At 39.6% G+C, this 22,077-nt stretch overlaps 2 protein-coding genes across 3 annotated transcripts in view; one reads left to right on the plus strand and one right to left on the minus strand.

The window, feature by feature from the left end:
• Window positions 1-4,052, plus strand: part of ranbp9 (RAN binding protein 9) — a 39,665-nt gene extending 35,613 nt beyond the window's left edge. For both annotated transcript variants that reach the window (XM_059343803.1, XM_059343804.1), the window contains exons 13-14: window positions 855-966; window positions 1,060-4,052. In XM_059343803.1, coding sequence (XP_059199786.1) covers window positions 855-966; window positions 1,060-1,190 — 243 coding nt within the window. In that variant the 3' untranslated portion in view covers window positions 1,191-4,052. The remainder of the gene's footprint in view (window positions 1-854; window positions 967-1,059) is intronic.
• Window positions 4,053-4,786: 734 nt separating this feature from the next.
• Window positions 4,787-20,132, minus strand: nol7 (nucleolar protein 7). The gene is made up of 8 exons (XM_059343805.1): window positions 19,902-20,132; window positions 8,814-8,874; window positions 8,238-8,293; window positions 8,119-8,141; window positions 7,943-8,033; window positions 7,376-7,497; window positions 6,272-6,349; window positions 4,787-5,853 (listed from the first exon to the last, which is right to left on the minus strand). The coding sequence occupies exons 1-8, from the start codon at window positions 20,084-20,086 to the stop codon at window positions 5,780-5,782; spliced, it is 690 nt and encodes a 229-aa protein (XP_059199788.1). The 5' UTR covers window positions 20,087-20,132; the 3' UTR covers window positions 4,787-5,779.
• Between the last annotated feature and the right edge of the window lie 1,945 nt (window positions 20,133-22,077).

Raw genomic sequence — 22,077 nt, forward strand, 5'->3', positions numbered from 1 at the left:
CACACACTGTGACACGAACATTCCGTGCAATACACACCCATTATAATCTCAGAATTTCTCCAAAAATGGTCATTGAACAGGGATTGATAAAAAACTATATGACCTATCGAAACGTGGATTAATACACCGATACACAAGACTTGTGTCTACTGTTTAAAGTTTAAATGGAGTCTCTAGGTGAAATTATGCCGGAGAAGTAGATGTTTAAAAATCTCCAATTATTGTTCTTCTTCGCTCATTTTTTGTCGGCTGTCCCATTCATTTCAATGCAAAATTTTGGGCAGTTTTTTTCAAAAATTCGTATTCTGTAGAGAAAAGTAATAGCACACCGATCCCGATCAAACCACACGTTTTGATATATGATTTGTCCTGCAACTCTTCAAGTTGTAGGACTAGTAGCGGGACGAAATTGCGTCCGGAAGAGGAAGAAGAAAAAATCCACAGGATAACAATAGTGCTCGGGACCAGCACCAGCTATTGCTGTATGGGACCAGATTGCGATTGCCCCGTGGCCCTAATTACAATTATTAGGGATGGGCATCGATTTTCGAATATTCGAATGTCATTAAACCACAAAGAATTGAATAGTTCATCATACCTGGAAAAAAAGTTGTATTACTGGTGCCTTCCACACTGGGGCAGCGTAGCATTTGATGATACACAGTGTGGCGGCTAGATGCCAAGCTGTAGAAGAAGGTATTATCGAATATTAATCGATTAGTACCCCACGATTATCCAATAGTAGTTTTGCCTGAAATGCACATCCCTAACAATCCCAGCCTTTGTAGCAGTATAATAACTATACACAATAGAAAAGTACCCATGGTTGTTGTTGTTTGTGTCCCCTGCTGCAGGACGCGTTCAGCCTGCTGGCGTACTCGGACCCCTGGAGCAGCCCCGTCGGCTACCAGCTGGATGCAATTCAGAGAGAGCCGGTGTGCTCAACACTCAACAGTGCAATATTAGGTAGGTCAGCCGTCCATGCCATCTGTTTTTAGATATGTTTCTTCTTCCCCTGTTCTTCATGACGTTGTTGTTGTTTCCCTTTTTTGTCTCCAGAGACTCACAACCTGCCCAAGCAGCCCCCCCTGGCCCAGGCCGTGGGTCAGGCCGCCCAGTGCCTCGCCATCATGGCACGAACTGGCAGCGGCTCCTGCGCCTTCGCCTCTGTGGACGATTACCTGCACTAGCCCATACACACCATACACACACACACACACACATACACACACACACACACACACACACACTGAGAACCTGTGCAGAAATGGCTCCCTCCACCTCCTCCATCAGTGTAGTCCTTTTAGCCGAGGAAACGCTCCTCTGCACGATAACGAGTAGTAGAACCACCTCACTCGCTTCTTGTTCTGCTTTTACCGATCGGCACCAACATCGCTGAGCATCCAGAGTTGTTTCTGGGCAGGTCTTTCCATTACAAACACACATTTAAAAACAAACGAACACACAGACAAACAAACACAAAATCTCCCTTTCCATCGTAAATATGAGAAGACGCCTCCACCTTGGTCACCCCCACCTCCGGCCCTCTCGAGGCTGCGCCACCTGCATCGTTCTGACAGACAGTGGCGGGGGACGCCGACCAAGAGTAGCCCACTTGAAAATACCTGGAGAGCCGAACTTATGTGGACTTGCCGCTGAAACCCAGCCCCTGCATACCCGACAAGACTATTAAACGAAAAAGAGAAAAAAAAGAAAAAAACCCTGGTCAAATATAAATGGAGAAACAAGGAGGAAAAAAGAAAACAGATGAGTGACCGCCATGGCCGACCACCCTTTAACGTGGTCCCTGTAAACCTGGCTCACCAGGCAAACACACACTCATAACAAAGACGGAGGCAGTGCGTCTCCACCCAGGCTCGCCGAGTGCTCCGGCCACCGCCAGGCTCCCCCCTCTCCCTCCTGCCCCTCACCCCTGCACCGACCCCCACCCCCCTCCCATCATTTCAGGACATCTGCGGAGATCTGTGTGACGCATGTGGACTCGGGACTTTGAAGAAGCCAGAGAGAATCTACAGTCTTGACTCAACGTTCCCTGTTTTTATCTTCTTTTTTTTGTTTCCATGGTGAAGTGGGGGGACTGGGGAGGGGAGGTTACCTGGCTCTTGTTTTTGTTTTTAGTTTTTCCAGGTTTACAAAGGCATGGTGCAGACGATGATTATTGTTATTATTATTATTATAATTATCATTATATTAATTATTGTTACTTGCATTCACAGTATATTTGTTGAGCGCCAGCAAGAGCAAGTTCCACTTATTATAATAAAAGTCCCGATTCCACCAGTGACGAGCGTGTGTACATGTTAACGTTTATATATGAATTTAACAGAATGGAATTATATCAATAGAGTGGGATATTTAGTTATCAAATGAAAGGAAATCATTGAAAAAAAAAAAGTCCTTTAATGCTTTGTACTGACACCAGCGGCTCCTGAAGTGTGCTGGTTGTTCCTAGTCTGTACAAGTTTTTATGTCTCCTGTCTCATTGACTCCAGGGTTCCTACGCAGGTGGGAAGCGGATATATTCGACCATTTCCTGGTCTGTAAGAATTTGGAAAACCTAACTTCTCTTCAGTGCTGAATCATAGAGATTTAGAACTTTAATTTCACATGTTGTGGCTTGCTGTCTTTTACTTAAAAATGGCGATAAACGGGAAGGAATATTAAAAAAAAGTTTCTGGACAAAGTCTGGAGTTTGTGTAATCCTGTGTAGGAACCCTGCGATGATCTCTGACCCTGTTTTTACCTGTTACCCTCCCTGAGAACCCCCAGCTGCACAGCAGGTTTGATGCAAACATTGTTAATCTTTATTTTCGTATCAATGTCTATGCTAATTCCTTCACCCACAAAGAACTCAGGAGCCAAAATGTCCCTTTGTTCCTCCTCCTCAGATTAGAATAGGAAGGTCAAACCAAGCAGCCGAGCAACCCGGGCTTTGATTAAAGGTGGACTCGTTATTTTTTTCAGTTTTTTGTTTATTTTTAGCACGATGGACTTTTCAGACTCAAAAAAACAAACCAAGTGAAAGCTAACTGAGCTGCTATGAAGTTTTTAGTTTGGCTTCCACTAACATGGAGGGAGTGGGGTTTATAACCTGTACTGCAGCCAGCCACCAGGTGGCGGGCCAGATGTTATGGTAGGGGCTGCAATCGTTGCAGAAAAATAAGCAAAACTGTAATCTAAAACACCAAGGAGATATGGAATATTTCTTTGCCCAAAAAAGAATTTTATTTGTTTGCTTTAAATTTGTTGCTCGTTTTGACCTTAAACTAACCCAGACACTGATTCGACTCTGCGTTGCGCCCTGACAGTGTTTTGCTGTCTTCTTATTTTGTAAAGCTGCTGTTGAAATAGCATTCAGGTATGAAAAATGCTCGTCGACTCATCACCCCTGAGGCAGCGAGCTTCTTCTGATCACCACGTTTCAGTTTGATCACCAGGTTCTTCTTTATTTATTTTTCTTTGTGCTCAAAGCATCGACGGAGAAAATAAAATGATAAAAAACATTCAGTATTGTCAACAGCACTGTGGCTACCACGTTTATAAAAAAAAAAGAACCAAATGCTTTAGGAAGACGAAGTCGCCGCCGTGTGTTTGTGCTCGCCACTCGCAGAGAAACGGGAACGCCGAGGCTTTTGCTTGACACAACATCCATCTTTTCCTCTAGTTTTGTTTTTCAGGTGGAACCAAGCTTTTCTGTACCCTTTTTTTCTTTTTGGTTCGTTTCTCCTTTTGTTTTTCGGATCACAAGCAGTCACGGCATCGTTTAGAAAAACTTTTTAGACAAAGTGTCTGTTGTCTCTTTCTGAGTAAGGTCTGAAACCTATGCATGCCATAGTAAAGTGGTGGTAAGATCAAGTTAGATGTCTCTTATTTTATTCTTTTTGTTTCTCCTTCTTTTAGCCAGTTCACGGTGTATAAGGAAGATGTCAACCAGTAAGTTGTCCACTGCTGACTGTGTGTCCATTTGGAGAAAAAAAAAAGTGCAATTTGTGTGAGGGTGAAAAGAATTTATATTAAAAACGAAAAATGATTATCAGACTTGTCTGGCTGCTGCATGACGCCTGGAGCTCCAGTTAGTCTCCTGAACTCTTTTCTACGTTTGTGGACTCCAAAACAGCTGAGGCTGCTCAGTGTTCTCCTCAATGACACAGCCAACAAAAATCTGAAGTTTTGTTTTTTTAATTCTGAACACACTAAGAATGCTGGCAGAAAAATGACAAAAGCAGAAATAAATGTAGGAAAATTATATAAATGCAGAAAAGGAATTTAATTACAATTCTTGTTTAGGTATTTCTATTGATTTCTACATTTTTTCATGTATTTATAGTTTATTTCAACATCTATTTTTGACATTTTAACATGGAGTTGCGCAGAAATGTGAGGAATATATATGGAAAAAATTTAAGAAAATTGTAGAAATACCTAACGCAATAAATGTAAAATATAGAATTTCCATATTTTTTGTATTTACATACACATTTATTTATAGTGATTATTCATACGAAGGAAAAGTCATTGAATGGCCTTTAAATAACTGACTGAACAAACTGTCGGGCTACGTCTATTACATTCTATAATGTAATAAAATGGTGAAAAATGCTCATCAGAAGTTTGCATAGCCCAAATTGGAATAAACATGCTAATGTTTTAAGCAAAACTGATTTTTATTTGTCTAACATTAACCAAACATTTGTCTCAAATGGTTCTGGATTTATCTGAGGGGTGAAATGATAATGGAATCAAAAAAGGAGTTCAAGTGAATCAGTTTGTTGGTTTTTACCCTCACCTTTTATTCAAATGAAACAATCAGATGTTATGAAGGGAAAATCACTAGCGACTTTCTGTTCAGTACTAAAAAAAGGTCTAGTCTTATATCCAGTGCTGCAACTTAACTTTATTTTCTCGATTCATAAGTCTATCAAAGGTTTAAACCAAACCAGTCTCCAAAATGCTTAGGATCAATCTAAAGTCCCCAAAACGATTTCATTATCAATATCTGCTCAAAAATTGTCTCTGCAGTTGGATAAAAACACAAATTGGTGTGCTTTATACCAGAAGAACTAATCATTGTTTTAGGAAACACGACTGAAACAGACTTGAAATCATGTTTTTTTTCCCCCCCTAACTGATGCAAATTCAGGAAGAATACATTTCCATCACACTATTTCTGCTTCCCAAATTAACGTATTCAGGTATGTAAACTAAATCTCATCACAAAGAACTGCAGCAAAAATAGTCACCTAATAACATTATGGAATTGTTTTTCCAGCAGAAACCTCAGTAGTTTGAAGACAAAAGTAGATGCCTGTTCTATAGATTTTTATAGTTTTCTGAGCTGCATCTAAGGCTTGAAAAAAATATTTAAAAGATACAGATAAAACAAGGTTGTGATTTTACAAAAAACAAAGGTCGCTTCATCTGAGTAGAAGGTTACAGACAACCTTAAACTAAAAACTGTATCTTTACATGTTGTCCTCTTTAAGAAACTGGCGAGAAAAAGTATGTTGAATTCATAAAGGAACAAAAAGTTCAAATTATGAGAACCCCATTTATGTTGTTGAAGTGGTGGGAAGGGCTCGAACGTAATCTGCTGCTGCTGCACATTTGACGTCCTGAGGAGTTCTGGCTGCTGCCGTGTCCCGAAAGCGCCTCTTCCTCCTGTGACCAGTGTCTGTTTACGTTCAGTGGCAGAAGGAGCAGCAGAGTCTGTGCATCGAACGTTTTTCACACTGGCCCGGGTCGAGGTTCTTGTAGTAGGTCAGCAGGAAGGAATCTGCTGCTTGTGGAGCCACCTCTTCTTCAACTTCTCAGATTTGGCTTTTTCTTTACTGGCTGCAGGACGAGACAGAAGAGACAAGGTTAGAGACCGGCCAGCACTGGGCCCATATTCATACTGCGACTTAGGGCTGCACAATTAATCTCATTTTAATCGTGATCACCATTTTGGCCGCCACGATTAAATTAACCTGATCGTTGGCGATATTTCCATTTTAAAATGACTGTCTAAACTTTAGATAAAAAATACATTACAAAACATTTTGTTAAAGAATGTCATTAAAAAAAACGGTAATTACCTTTATTAGATTACTACGGCGTAAATGTACATTCATTTGATTTTATTAACATTGTAAACACTAACAAGAATTAGAACAATCAGGTTTTGGGTACAGATCTGGTAGTAAGGATGGCAACTGCTGAGAGTGACAAGTGTATTGACCTGATAAAATTTGCTACTTGGCAAAAAACATACCCCAGTCTTTCTTGACAAACTGCACCGCTGCACTTTTATTCATCCCCTTCTTGTTCTGGAGAGAGAGCAGCTCGTTACCTGTAAACAAAAGGACATAAAGGTTGAAACCATTCAGCGGGAACGATGTGTCAATGACAAGACTGTGACCATGAATGTCCCAGGAGAGAGTGCACCTCAGCGGGAGGAGACGGGACGTCACTGTAGTAAAGCTCAAATTGAGACAGATCCTCGTCTTTGCAGACTTCTGCCAAAGAGTGTAGTTTGCACAGAGTTAAATGACATTAAAACAAGATTATTTGATGCATTTAAAGTAGGACTGCACGATTATGGCCAAAATGATAATCATGATTATTTTGATCAATATTGTAATCAAGACTAATAATCAAAATTATTCATCATGTTAAAGAAAACATCTGTATTTTATTGCACTACTTTTAAACAAACAATAGGAACAGTTTTTAGTGTGTGTACAGAGTGTCTGGTGCTTGTTGTAAACAAACATACGTGAACACCTCCTGTAGCAGCAGCACATACACACTGTACTGCTACAGAGCTAACTGTTAGCAATTTGCAGACTGGACGCTAAGGGGGGGTTAAAATCCCCTCTGGCTCTGCAGCTGGGAGAGACTGCTTGAGCGAGTCTCCAAAAGTCTCCAATAACACCAGAAAATGTCTCTGGATTTGTCTCAAGTCGCTAAATTTAGCAACAAAGTCGTTAAGTTAGCAACACTGCTTCACCGGCTTTTACAAATGGCGCGTGTTGTTGTGGCGTCCAGTACTACGTCACATCCTGCTTAGCATTCTAGCCAATCAGCAACCAGGCTTTTTTCAGGGGAGAAAAACGGCCTCGCCCACTGGTGGTTGGTGGACTACTGGTGTAGAAAGAGCTTGATTAGATATGCAGGAGAGCCGCATTTTAAAATGGAAATATCACAGACGATCAGGTTAATTTAATCGTGGTGGCCAAAATCGTGATCACGATTAAAATTTGATTGACTGTGCAGCCATTATTTAAAGTTATGTTTGTTGTTCATGATTTAGCTGCTCTAAATGACCCGATTTCCACCGTCACCACTCAGCTGCATTTTAAATGCCGTCTCTTACTTGTAGTCCTGCAGCTTCCCGGTCCGTACAGTCTGGACTGGAGGAAATCCTGGGCCGCCTGCTGCTGGAAGGACACAGCCGCTCCCTCCTTCACTGTTGTCACCGTGTAGTTTCCTTTCAGACTGAGAAACAGAAACCAGCGAGTTAAAATCTGCCTGGTGAGGGTGAACCCATTTAAGCCGGGAAAGCATTACCGTATTTCTACCATTAAAACCGGGGGCGCTGTTGTGTTATTCTACCATTAAAGCCAGGAAAGCAGATACGTAGTTTTGTAGTATTTGTAGTTTTTTTCCACCTATTTTCAGTCTCTTGGCCAATGAAATGCATCAGAATACACGTGGGAGTGTCGCAATGCAACATGGGACTTTTCCAGAACTTTGAAATCATGGCGTAAGACGACTATAGCGGAGGGAGCTCAGATATAAGCTCTCAAATACTTTTTGAATTTCATTTCTACCTGCTACAGAGGCTAAAAAAATCGACTATTTAGTAGGTGCGTTTTAGGCCTAAATGGGTTGAAGCTCCTAGATTCAGATCAAACTCTCGTGAAAAAGTGTGTTTTCATACTTTCGGGCATGTGCTTGCTTCCCTCTCCTCTTTCTCTTCTTCCTAGTCTTATCTTCTTCCCCATCGTCCTCCTGCTGCTCCTCCTCCTCAACTGGATGAAAAAAAGAAAACATAAGTTGTGACTGTGTTCCTGCTGCCGTACTGAGCTGAATGTTGACTGTATGAGGCTTCCTCACCTTCGTCAGACTGTTTCTGCTTCCTGTAAAATAAAGGAGATTTTTTGAGTTCACTGAGTGGAGAGACATTCGAAAAAAAGAATGAATGAAAATGCTACAGAATTATTCACTTGACTTACTTTGAAGGAACTGAGTCGATTTCCTCCAACACGTCAGCTGGTAAAAGTTTTCTTTTCTATGAAAGACAGCAGAATAAAGGGAGCTTATTTAATTATATTAATTGTTTGATGAATCTAATCAATTATTTCTTGATTAACTGATTAGTTACTTGGTTTATAAAATGCAAAAAAAGTGAAAAATGTTGATTAGTGTTTCCCAAAGCCTCAGACAAAATCTTCATAGGTTTTTTTTGTCCATAATTCAAAAGATATTCAGTTTATTGTCACAGAGGAGTGAAGAAACCAGTTAACATTCACATTTTAGAAGCTGGGATCACAGAAAAACAGCTTATTAAAATAGTTTTGGTTTAATTTAAATAGCTGATCAATTATCAATAACTCTTATTGTTAAACGGAAAGCTACATTTGGCTGTTGTATTGATGTATAAGTCTGATATTAGTTTTATCTAATCAGATGGTTACTAAAAGTCACATTTAGACAAAGAAAGCCATGCTAAATTATCATCTATGAAAAGGTTTCACAATGTTTTAGATATTTTTAAACACACAAACACACACACACACACACACACACACCTTCTGTTCCTGAAACAGTTCCTGTCTCTTCCTTCTCTTCTCTTTCAGCAGTTCCTTTTCCCTGCAGACACATAACATGTTGTGACAAACGCTAGCACAAAACCAACTGTAAGATATGGTGAATTTAGCTAACACGCAAAAGTAAACGATGCAAATGTTGGCATACAGTATGAGTAAGCACTCTTCATATTGGTACTAATACAGTCCAAAAACAGCCCCTCAATAAAAAACAGCATTTCTGCTGTGTACTGAATGTTGGCGCCAATGTCAAAGTTGCTACTGAATAAATGAGAATATGTGATAATTCATTATTATTGTTAATAATAATAATAATAATAATACTACATTTTATTTGTAAAGCACTTTTCATTGTTAGAAGCAATCCCAAGGTGCTACAGAGTACAAAAAGATTAAAAACAGGTTAAAAGGCCAAAGCACAATGATGCATTTAATAAAAGGCTTTTCTAAAAAGAAAGGTTTTTTAAAAGAGTCTGTTGTTTGTGGAGCCCTCAGGTGGTCTCGGAGGGAATTCCACAGGTGGGGGGCGGCTGAGCAGAAGGCCCGATCGCCCATTGTATGGAGCTTAGTCCTGGGGTGTGTTTGTTTCCAGGAGTGGAGGTTACGTGAGGAGGTTTGTGGTGTGAGGAGTTCTTTGAGGTAGAGTGGGGCATTTCCATGGATGCACTGATTTTATAGTTGATCCTGGATGAAACAGGAAGCCAGTGGAGTGAGTTAAGAATGAGTGTGATATGGTCATATTTATGCACCCTCATCAGGACCCTAGCAGCGATGTTCTGGATATATTACAGTTTTTTAGGCTCTTGCTAGGGGTCCCGATGAGGAGTGCGTTACAGTAGTCCAACCTTGAGGAGACAAAGGCGTGGACCAGTTGTTCTGCATCTGACAGACTGAGTGTGAGGCGGAGTTTGGCAATGTTCCGGAGGTGGTAGAAGGAGGTCTTGCAGAGATGTTTAATGTGGGTGTCAAAGGTGAGGTGAGTGTCAAATTTTACACCCAGGTTGGTGACTGTAGATGACAGGGGGATGTTCTGACCAGAGAAGGTGATGTGTGTTATGGGAGAAGACCGGACCTGGTGTGGTGTGCCAACTAGGATAGCTTCTGTTTTTGAGCTATTTAGTTGTAGAAAGTTTTTTGCCATCCACGCCTTTATCTGCTCAGTGTTGATGAAGATGATGATAGTGATGGATCAGTTTTTACATATAGTTGTGTGTCGTCAGCGTAGCAGTGGAATGATATTCCATGCTGGTTTATGATGCAGCCAAGGGGTTAGAGTGTAGAGGGTGAACAGGGTGGGGCCGAGAACCGACCCTTGAGGTCCCCACAGGTGACAGTCTGTGTCTCTGACTTTCCCCTCCCAGGGAGACATATTCTGTTCTCCAGCCAGGTAGGACTAGAACCAGCTCAGGGCGGAGTCAGATGGTGTGATGGAGGCGCTGAAGGAGGATGTTGTGGTCGACTGTGTCAAAAGCCGCAGACAGATCCAGGAGGATGAGGAGTGATGGTGAGCCAGTGTCAGCTGCCATGAGCAGGTCATTGGTGACTCTGACCAGAGCTGTTTCAGTGCTGTGGGCTTGACGGAAACCGGATTGGAATTTTTCGAGGGGCTGTAGGAAACCGGACTGGAATTTTTCGAGGGGCTGTAGGAAAAGGGTCCAGGGCACAGGTGGAAGGTTTCATCCTGCGGATGATTTCCTCAACCTCCTGCTCAGAGATGTCGGGGAAGTAGCAGAGAGGCTGGAGAGTCCCAGGCCGTGGGTCGGGAGTAGGGACAGACAGAGCAGGGGAGCTGGAGAGAAGAGAGCGGATGGTGTTGACTTTTGTCCTGAAGAAGGTGATAAAGCTGTGGCACTGCTCTTCTGTGTTATCGGTGTGTGAAAGGGTCTGTGGCTTGAGGAGATGATTTATGGTGGAGAAAAGCTGTTTTGAGTTTCCAGGGTTTTTGTTTATGATGTTAGAATAGAACTGTGAACATGCTTTTGTGAGTGACTTTGAATAGGCCTTTAGATGTTGTCGATAGGCCTCTTTATGAACAGTGAGTCCAGATTTTGCAGTGCGCCGCTCAAGTACACGCCCAGCTGTTTTCATGGTCCGTAGCTCTGAGGTAAACCAGGGGGTTGTCCGTGACTGTTCGTGTTTTAACAGGGGCGTGGAGGTCCAGGATACTGCTTAGTGTGTGATTGTAGAAATCAACTGATTCATCTGGGGATGTGATAGAGGTCTGAAGTCATGGTGTCTGGGTTGATGCTTTTCAGGTTCCTAAAATAAATTTGGCATTTTGGTTTGATGTGGTGAGACAGTTTTAACTCCAGTGAAATGGTTTTGTGATCTGACACATATCGTACACCGACAGATTTGTGATGGGGACAGAGTCAGTGATGACCAGGTCCAGTGTGTGCCCTTTGTTGTGTGTGGGAACATCAACATGCTGTGTAAGGTTAAGACAGTCCAGTAACTGTAAAAATCCAGCTGCAGGGTGACAGGCGGGGGTGTCAATATGAATGTTCAAATCTCCGAGTATGATGGTATGTGCAGAAGTGGTACATAGTGTAGTGAGAAGTTCATTGATCTCTGGGATGAAGACTGGGTTTGGTTTGGGTGGCCGGTAGATGAGTAGAACAGTCACGGGGAAAGGGGGTTTGGATTTGAATGTAAGGCATTCAAAAGTGGATGTTTCAGGCAGAGATAGGGGGGACAGTTTCAGGTCACTGCGGTAAATGACAGCTAGGCCGCCACCCCGACCAGTGCGTCGGACTCTCTCAAAATAATTGTATCCAGGGTGACAGGCTTCATTCAATGCAAACTAGGCCTCTGGCTGATGCCAGGTAAGGCACATTACATTAATGTTCTTGTCCAAGATGTGGTTATGTAAAAGGGTCAAAATTCTTCTCTTATTTCACTGCTGGTTGAAGAGAAGTGGCGCTTGACGATCTATGGCTGTGGATTGTGAAGTCTAAAGGTGATATTTGATGGATAGGAACTTGGCCTGTCATCCCTGGTAGCAGACTAGCCAACAGCTTTAGCTGTAGCCACCACCAGGCCTCAGCAGCTTCCACCACCAGGCCTCAGCTGCTTCCACCACCAGGCCTCAGCAGCTTCCACCACCAGGCCTCAGCAGCTTCCACCACCAGGCCTCAGCAGCTTCCACCACCAGGCCTCAGCAGCTTCAACCACCAGGCCTCAGCAGCTTCCACCACCAGGCCTCAGCAGCTTCCACCACCAGGCCTCAGCAGCTTCCACCACCAGGCCTCAGCAGCTTCAACCAAGCCTCAGCAGCTTCAACCAAGCCTCAGCAGCTTCAACCAAGCCTCAGCAGCATCCACCACCAGGCCTAAGCAGCTTTCACCACCAGGCCTAAGCATATGACATAGAAGCATGTCACACAATTCCTGCAGGTTATAAGACAGGTAGAGCAGCAAATCATGTCATCATTATCAGATTTGCCAATAGAAAGAAAAAGCTTCACCTACTCAAACAGGACAGAAAGCTAAAGGGCACTGATGTATATCTGAATGAACATCTCATTAAAAGAAATGCTGAAATTGCAAAAAAAGAGATTCCTGAGGAAACAGGGAAAGGTGCAGTCTACGTGGACCCACAATTGTAAGGTATTTGTCAAATTGAATGGAAATCCAGAACAGGCTAAAGTATTATGCATTAGAAGCTTGGAGGATTTTAATTGAACTATTGTAACAGAGAAACTCCCAGCAAAGGCTGGTTTAAGGTTATACGGATATGTATGATATCTATTTTTCTTTACAAATATGCTTAAACTACCAAAAAAGGGTTTAAGACTTGCACACTTGAACATTTGTAGCTTAAAGAATAAAGTTGAGGAGTTGAGCTCTATTATGCAGGAAAATAATATACATATGATGGCCATGTCTGAGACACACTTGTATATTTAAAAGTGTATCACTTATTGACTCATCCAAGGTTATCACATTTTTAGACAAGACAGAGACAAATACGGTGGTGGCACGTATACATCCAGAGTCACATCCCTGTTAGAGTGAGGAAGGACCTGAGGATGACTGGGGTGGAGGCCCTGTGGCTACAGGTACACATTCCACATTCTAGTCCACTGTTAATCTGTTGCCGCTATAGGCCTCCTGGCTCCAGTATGGTTTACTTAGATGATGTATGTACAATGTTGCAAAATGTAGCTGATACAAATAATGAAATCTACTGTTTTGGTGACTTTAACATAGATGTGGCTTCTGTATGTTACTTAACTCAAGTGGTTAATATACCAACGAGAATCAGCATCAACAATGCAGGGGCGGTCTCATCAAAGTGTATTGATCACTGTTTTACAAATGCTCCTGAGAAATGTTCTAAAATTATATCTAAAGCAATGGGCTTCAGTGACCACAATATAGTAGCACTTACTTTGGAACAAAAGTTCCCAAAGTGGGGCATAAAATAATCTTTAAGAGAATGTATAAGTCTTTTTCAGAAGATGAATTTATTAAAGATATATCCAAAATCATGTGGAGTTCAGTGCTGGATGTTAAGAATGCAGAGGCCGCATTATGCAAGTTTATGGACTTATTTATGGATGCCTGTAACAAACATGCTCCTATGAAGAAAATGTCTGTGAAGAACATTAGAACACCCTGGCTTGATCATGAACTTAAAAACTCCATGAAAGAAAGAGACAGACTGAAAACAATAGCTGTAGCATCTGGAAATCCACATGACTGGCAAGTTTACTGGTCATCTAGAAATATTGTAACCAAAATGAATAGACAGGGGAAGAAAAATTATTATCAGAGTAAACTTCAGGAGTACAAAGGAGATAGTAAGAAATTATGGAAAACATTAAATGAAGTAATAGGTACAACTAGAAGGCGTAAAACACCTTCTTTTATTGAAGTTGAAGGAAAATTTATTACAAAAACCTGTTGACATTGCAAATCATCAGAAATCAGATGATGCCGAAGAATGGAGAGTTGTCGGATGCCTTAATAAGGAAATATATCATGCAGGACAAACAATGTAAATTTGAATTTAGGGCCACTAATGCTGATGAAATCAAAAAGCTTCTTCTTTCCTTAAATACAGACAAGCCTAGTGGGGTTGACGATCTGGATGGTAGTTTACCATCCACCATTGGCCAAGCCTCTAGCCTATATTTTTAACCTATGTTTTAAAGAGTATGTGTACCCCAACGTTGGAAAATAGCAAAGGTAACGCCTCTCCCGAAGAACGATAAGGAACCTTTTGCAGGCCCAAACAGTAGACCTATTAGTATCTTACCTGTAATAGGTAAACTTTTTGAAGGCATTATCTATAAGCAGATACAACAGTATTTTAATGATTTTAGCTTAAATACAGACTTCCAGCATGCGTATAGAGCGGGCCACTCAACAGCAACTGGCTTAACATCTTTAACAGACTGCTGGTTGCAACTCATTGATAAAAAAGAGGTGGTAGGTGCAGTACTTCTGGATTTTAGTGCTGCGTTCGATATTATAGACTGACCTATTAATCAAGAAACTGAGTGCCTATGGTTTCAGAAACACTGTCAGAGTTGCTCAGAAGCTATCTGTCAAACAGGCAGCAATGTGTTGTTTTTAATGGCTCAAAATCAAACTTAATTACACTTGAATGTGGTATTCCCCAGGTTAGTTGCCTCGGACCGCTCCTTTACTCAATTTTCATAAATTATATGTCTTATATGTTAGAGAATGCAGGCATGGTGATTTATGCTGATGACACCACCATGTTTGCATCAGGCTTAAGCTCAGAGCAGGTAAATAATACACTTCAAAAGGAAATCATGTTGGTGTCAGAATGGGTTAATGAAAACAAAATGAAATGAAATGGTTCTAAAACCAAATGTCTAATGCTAGGTTCTAGATATGCCTTAAAGTCGAATCACAAACTATCTCTCTCCCTAGACGATACTGAAATTGAACAGGTCAGGGAAGCTAAACTGCTCGGGTTACTATAGACGAAACATTGTTATGGACATCTCATATTGGTAGTACAGGACTGTCTCAGAAAATTAGAATATTGTGATAAAGTTCTTTATTTTCTGTAATGCAATTAAAAAAAACAAAAATGTCATACATTCTGGATTCATTACAAATCAACTGAAATATTGCAAGCCTTTTATTATTTTAATATTGCTGATTATGGCATACAGCTTAAGAAAACTCAAATATCCTATCTCAAAATATTAGAATATCATGAAAAAGTATACTAGTAGGGTATTCAACTAATCACTTGAATCGTCTAATTAACTCGAAACACCTGCAAGGGTTTCCTGAGCCTTGAAAAACACTCAGCTTGGTTCAGTAAACTAAATCACAAGTATGGGGAAGACTGCTGATCTGACTGCTGTCCAGAGGACCATCATTGACACCCTCCATCAGGAGGGTAAGACACAAAAAGAAATTTCTCAAAGAACAAGCTGTTCACAGAGTGCAGTTTCAAAGCACATCCACAAAAAGTCTGTTGGAAGGGGGAAATGTGGCAGGAAACGCTGCACAACCAAGAGAGATGACCGCAGCCTTAACAGCATTGTGAAGAAGAGTCGCTTCCAGAATTTGGGGGAGCTTCAAAGACAGTGGACTGAAGCTGGAGTCCAGGTATCAAAAGCCACTGTTCACAGACGTGTCCGGGAAATGGGCTACAATAGCCGTATTCCCATGGTCAAGCCACTTCTGAACTCAAGACAACGGAAGAAGCGTCTGACTTGGGCTATGGAAAAGAAGCACTGGACAGTTGCAGAGTGGTCCAAAGTCCTCTTTTCAGACGAAAGCAAGTTTTGTAATTCATTTGGAAGTCAAGGCGCCAGAGTCTGGAGAAAGGCTGGAGAGGAGCAAAATCCAAGTTGCTTGAAATCCAGTGTGAAGTTCCCACAGTCAGCGATGGTTTGGGGAGCCATGTCAGCTGCTGGTGTTGGTCCACTGTGTTTCATCAAGTCCAGAGTAAATGCAGCTGTGTACCAAGAGATTTTAGAGCACTACATGCTTCCGTCTGCTGAAAAGCTCTATGGAGATGATGATTTCATTTTCCAGCATGATCTGGCACCTGCCCACAGTGCCAAAACCACCAGTAACTGGTGTACTGACCATGGCATTACTGTCCTCGATTGGCCTGCCAATTCCCCTGACCTGAACCCCATAGAGAATTTGTGGGGTATTGTGAAGAAGAAGCTGAAAGACACCAGACCCAACAATGCAAATGAGCTAAAGGCCGCTATTGAAGCATCCTGGGCATCCATAAAACCTCAGCAATGCCACAGGCTGATTGCCTCCATGCCACGCCGCATTGATGCAGTAATCCGTGCAAAAGGATTCCCAACCAAGTACTGAGTGCATTAATGGACATTTTCAAATGTTTGATTTTGTTTTGCTGTGATAAATCTTTTTTTTTTTTACTTTTTTACTTGGTCTGAGGAAATATTCTCTGTAAATATTATTTGAGATAGGATTTTTGAGTTTTCTTAAACTGAAGGCCATAATCAGCAATATTAAAATAATAAAAGGCTTGCAATATTTCAGTTGATTTGTAATGAATCCAGAATGTATGACATTTTTGTTTTTTTAAATTGCATTACAGAAAATAAAGAACTTTATCACAATATTCTAATTTTCTGAGACAGTCCTGTATAGTCACGAGGATGAGTAGGGGTATTTCCATCATTTAAAAAAGTGCTAGTCTCTTAGAAAAGTCATCTCTAAAAATTGTAACTCAGTCTCTAGTCCTTTCACATCTGGACTATTGTTCGACAGTCTGGTCTGGTGCATCACAAAAATAAATGTCTAAACTCCAGTTAACTCTAAATAGAGCAGCTCGACTTGCACTTCAGTGCTCCATAAGGGAGAATGTGTTACAAATGCATGATAGACTATCGTGGCTAATGGTAAAAGACAGACTCACATGCAGTCTCATTTTGTTTTTAAAGAATATATATACAGTTGGTAAACCTAACTGCTTATATTCACAACTAGTACCAACCAATAACAGACATAACCATGCAGTAAACAACGGATTCACATTACCTCTGCTGAGAACCAACACACTTAGGAGAACAGTCATGTATACATGACGCTCTATAGAGTGGTTGCAGAGTGGTTACTACAGTGGTAACTCCATCTGGAGAGCAGAAGTAGTTTTAAAAAAAACTGAAAAAGATTACTTTAGAAAGGTGAATGTATAGGGTCTGACTTCTTTTTGTTTTTGGTTTTTGTTTTGCTGTGTTTGATAGCTTTTGTTTTTCAGTTTCATAAGCCAGGTATTGATTTTGTATGTTTTAAAAACTGTTTTTAATAATTTCTTTGAATTGTAATTGGTATTCTACTTTTTGGTAAATTATTGAACTTATTATTGTAGTTTTTTCTAATAACTGCCAGAGATTCTAGATTTTAATTGTTACTCTGTATGCTTTTACTATGTATTTCAATTGTGTCCTGTTTGAGGACCCCAGGAAGAATAGCCATTACTCCCACAACGGAGTGATGGCTAATGGGGATCCTAATAAATAAATAAATAAATATAAGGCAGGATTTATTTGTGAGAGATTGTGTATTTAACTGTTCTATTTTGAGGTTTGATGGGGTGGTGGACTGTAGTGGCCGAAGTAGACTGAAGTCCACTCCACGTTTAAATATTCTATATTTTAAACAATATAGAATTTCCATATATTTGTATTACTTACATATATATTTAATTTATTCATCTCTACATTTATTCATAGTGAATGTTATTGTGACTGTCAAAATTGTTAACTAATACATGAGAATATGTGATGAATTATTGATTAAAACTTATTTACTTTTGCCACTTGCACAAAGACACCAAAAGGCAGATACGTGAGAACTGAGCAAGGTTATAATAGTTTTGGATTTTTCATTGGTTTTAGTTTCGTTGTCAATTTTTGTTTTCAAATTCAGTTAGTTTTTAGAGTGACTTTTGCTAGTTTTCACTAGTTTTAGTGTTTTTTTGTTTTGTTTTTTTTAAATGGGGTATTTGTTGGGTGCCAGATTCAATAAGGTCACAGTAAATGTTTCCTTTACTTCCTTTGTCTGATCCATCTCAGCCCCAATAAGTTTATTAAATGATAAAACCAGATAGATGAAATAGATTCAATATCAACCAAAAATGTTTACCTATGAAAAAAGTTGACAAAGACAAAAACGAAGGACATTTTCACCATAATTTAAGTTAGTTTTGTAACCACACAATACAGTTTCAGTTAGTTCTCGTTTTTATATTATAAAATTGAACGTTGTGGCTGGGGAGAGGGGCGCCTGGAATACCCTGCTTAGCCTGCTGCCGCGACCCGGTGTTACATCCCTACTGGTTTCCACACCAACTGGTTTCCGTACGCGTGCGTGCGTCAACATTAAGCGCAGGAGAGTATAAAAGAAGCATAGAGCAGGTGACATGTATTTTGCTCTGTTGCTAAAATAAAGTAGTTTAACGTTAGCAATCGAACAATTAGAAACAAAAAAAAAACCCTTGAAAACAGAAAAAAAGAAACTATGGACCCTCAGAAAGTCCAGGGAGTTTTGAATTTTAAGCTCAAAAATATCTACCCTCCAGACGCAACAAAAATAATCAGCATTATGTACTTAAACGAAGGGCAGAAAGTTGCTATTATTATTATATACCTTATTTGAGGCTTATATTAGGAAATATAATATAGCTACACAAAGGGCAATGACTGTAAATCATTATCTCCATGCCTTTGTTCTGTGTGTAGAACATTTTCATAAGATACCTACACACAAGACCAGAGAAGTAGCGCTGAGCATTGGCAAGTTAGATCGTCACTTTTAAAAGTATTATATATGTCACAATATGTTTCATATGTGGCTCATAAAGTGGTTAATTGGACAGTAGCCTCGGTCAAGACAGGGGCAGTGAGTGAGAGAGGCAGGAACTTGATAAATATGCTCGGTAATTTTCTGTGTTCAGCTCAAGGTAACCAGTTGTTTTGGATTGAGCCAAAACAAAATGTTACCTGATAACTGATGTAAGCAATTTAATGAATATATAATTGAAGCTCAGAAACATTGAGGAGCCCGAGTGGCTTACACCGTGTAGCGTCAGTCTCACAAGCTTTTTATTTTTTTCTGTGGCGAGTTCGACTCTATCTTTTAAACTCGTTTTCCGTGCTAAATGTTGATTAGCTACTTTACTGCTCCATCCGGATTGTGATATACAGTCGGAACATAATTTACAAGACGTGTGCGTGGACATTGTGCATTTGAAAAGCATGGACACACGGACACACACAAGTTTGAGTATTTTGACCTGAGAATGATTGTCTGCGTTAGATCGTCACTTTTTAAAAGCATTTATTTGTCACAATATGTTTCATATGTGGCTCATAAAGTGGTTAATATGACATGGCCTCGGTCGAGACACGGGCAGTGAGAGAGAGAGAGAGGGAGAAACGTGATAAATACGTTCGGTATTTGTTTATGTTCAGCTCAAGGAAACCAGTTGTTTTAGATGCAGCCGAAACAAAATGTTACCTGGACACTGACGTAAGCAACTTGAAGGATAAGTAATTGAAGGCACGGAGGCTAAGAGAAGATGAATATATATCAACGTATATAGCTAATGGATAATATGCTACTTGATTTTGCTTATGTGAGTTCGAATCCAGCTCTTACCGATCTCGCAAACATTTTATTTTCATACATTTCTTTTTTTTTTACAGGCAGCTGTGATGTAGTGTTCACTTATTCAATGATGTTCCCCACAGTAGATAGGAGATGCGACTCGTAAAACGCCAGGTATTATGTTTATAAATATGTGACGAATCTGCTGACAGAGCGGGGCCACAGCGGTGGATGTTGACGCACGCACGCGTACGGAAACCAGTTGGTGTGGAAACCAGTCGGGATGTAACAGCGGCCCTGGATAAGCGGACGAGAATGGATGGATGGATAGATAATAGATTATATTTATATTATAAAACGTGATTTATTATTCGTTACAATGTATTTATTCTGTCCACTAGCACAAAAACACCAAAATACAGAACTTTTAGAATGGAGTCCGGTGGTCTCTACATACACACCAAGCTAGTTAGTTGTGTACCTTCTGGCTGTGTCCAGCGCTTGTTTCATGCTCTGGAACGCCGCAGCCTTCGAGTCTTCAAAGGTCACCTCCTCAGGAGCCTCGTCGTCACTGGACTCCAGCATTAAACTGAAATATTCTGTCTGATTAACGTTATCCGCCGTATTTGGCGAAGATGCCTTTTCCCCACGTTGTTTTTTCGCCATGTTGGTTAGTAGAAAGACGTCATCGCACTCGAGACGTCACGTCGCTGTGTGATGGCGTCACGAATTTGAGCGGTGGGAACGCTTGCCCTCTACTGGCAGATAGGAGAATCACAACATAGATAGACAGACAGACAGACAGACAGACAGACAGACAGACAGATAGATAGATAGATAGATAGATAGATAGATAGATAGATAGATAGATAGATAGATAGATAGATAGATAGATAGATCCCCGAAGGGAAATTCGGTTGTCACAGCAGTCCGATATTCAAGTACAATAAAATACAATAGAATAAAATACTGAGGTAAAATAAATAAAAACAACAACAGAAAAAAACACAGAATAGAACAAGGACACTTAAGAAGTAAAAAAAAAAAAGATCAGATGGTAGTTTGGCAAGATGATGGTAATTATACTGGTGATATGATGGCAACAATGCGACAGTGACTAGACAGTATAATAATAATAATAATAATAATAATAGTACAATATATAATATATAATATCATAGCATAGGTAATAATAAATAACAACAATTTTAAATTAAAATAATTATAAATAATTATGATTAAAATAAAACAATATGATATGTAATATATAATGATAGTAGTAATAATAATAATAATAATAATAATAATAAGTAAGGCCCGTATAATAATAATAGTAGTATATTACAGTATATAGTAATTATAGAAATGGCAGCAACAGTATATATAATAATAATAATAATAATAATAATAATAATAATAACAGTAACAGTAATAATATTAATAACATAGCAATGTGTCCTGCGTAGATTTAGTGAGTAGATTCAGTGCATTTCTGTAATGATGATTCTAGCAGAGGTAGATGAATTATGATGTCACACATGCCCAGTATTAACAACATACTGGGAAGGAGTTAAGGAAATTCAAAGTACATAAAGTACATTTTTGAGTTTAACCCTTTGGAGTTTTGGGCTATTTTCTATTCAAATTTTTGAATACAAATTTAAATAATTTTTCCACTTAAAAACGTTTACCATCATTTTTTTCAGCACAATGTATGACCTGATAATTATTTATTCGTTTTGACTTACTGGATTAACATTTTAGCCCCAAAAGAAACTAAAGTCTGATTTAGAAAATAATGTTGTTTTTTACTTTCAAAACACTATCATGCTCAATGATGAATTTTAATGTGAACACAGGTTAAAAAATAGTACATAATAGAGGAAAAATGAGGATACCTGCTAGTTCTATATTTTTAGATTAAATATATTTGATTCTATCATCATCAAACAAAACTAGCACAGAGTTACAAGCCAGAACCTTTGAGGGAAGTTGACAACAGGGCTCAACGTTGCTTTGTTTTTAGGTCGTGACTCGTGACATCATGATGAAGTTATCCGCTGGCGCTTTCATGGACTCCAGAGGATTAAAGAGCCCTTGCCAGTACAACATTGGTTAGGTATTTATTTAAAAGGAAAGATAAGAGCAAAGGACATTTATTTTTTTAATATATTGAGAGTAACCGCCATGAAGCCAAGAAAACGAAATGACTGATGTTTGCGAAGGTAAGAAGCCTTGCAATAAAGTATTAATAAAAGAAATAAACAGATATGAATGTATCTAATTACAAATGTATTGATCATTTTAAATGTTTCAATTACTATATTCACTATTTTTTTTTTTTATATATTTATTATGGGAAGTACAACTGAATCTGCATTTGATGTTGTTCATTGTAGCTGGGTTGACAGTTATTGTAGGTTTTTTATAATATACATTATTTATTTATTGTGTGGCAACAGACCTATTAAACAAGAATAGCTGCAAGATAGCGGGTTTAAACATGGCCTTTTTGTTTTTATGGATTTAACTATTTTAATTTAGGCTTTTTTATGTTGAAATACTCACAATTAGCCAAGTCATCTAGAGTTTTATTTTGTATTTTAGGCGGAAACAGATAAATATATATTTACATTGATGGAAAGGTGCGTATAAAG

This window comes from Centropristis striata, chromosome 11, assembly GCF_030273125.1.
Source record: "Centropristis striata isolate RG_2023a ecotype Rhode Island chromosome 11, C.striata_1.0, whole genome shotgun sequence".
Lineage (NCBI taxonomy): Eukaryota > Metazoa > Chordata > Actinopteri > Perciformes > Serranidae > Centropristis > Centropristis striata.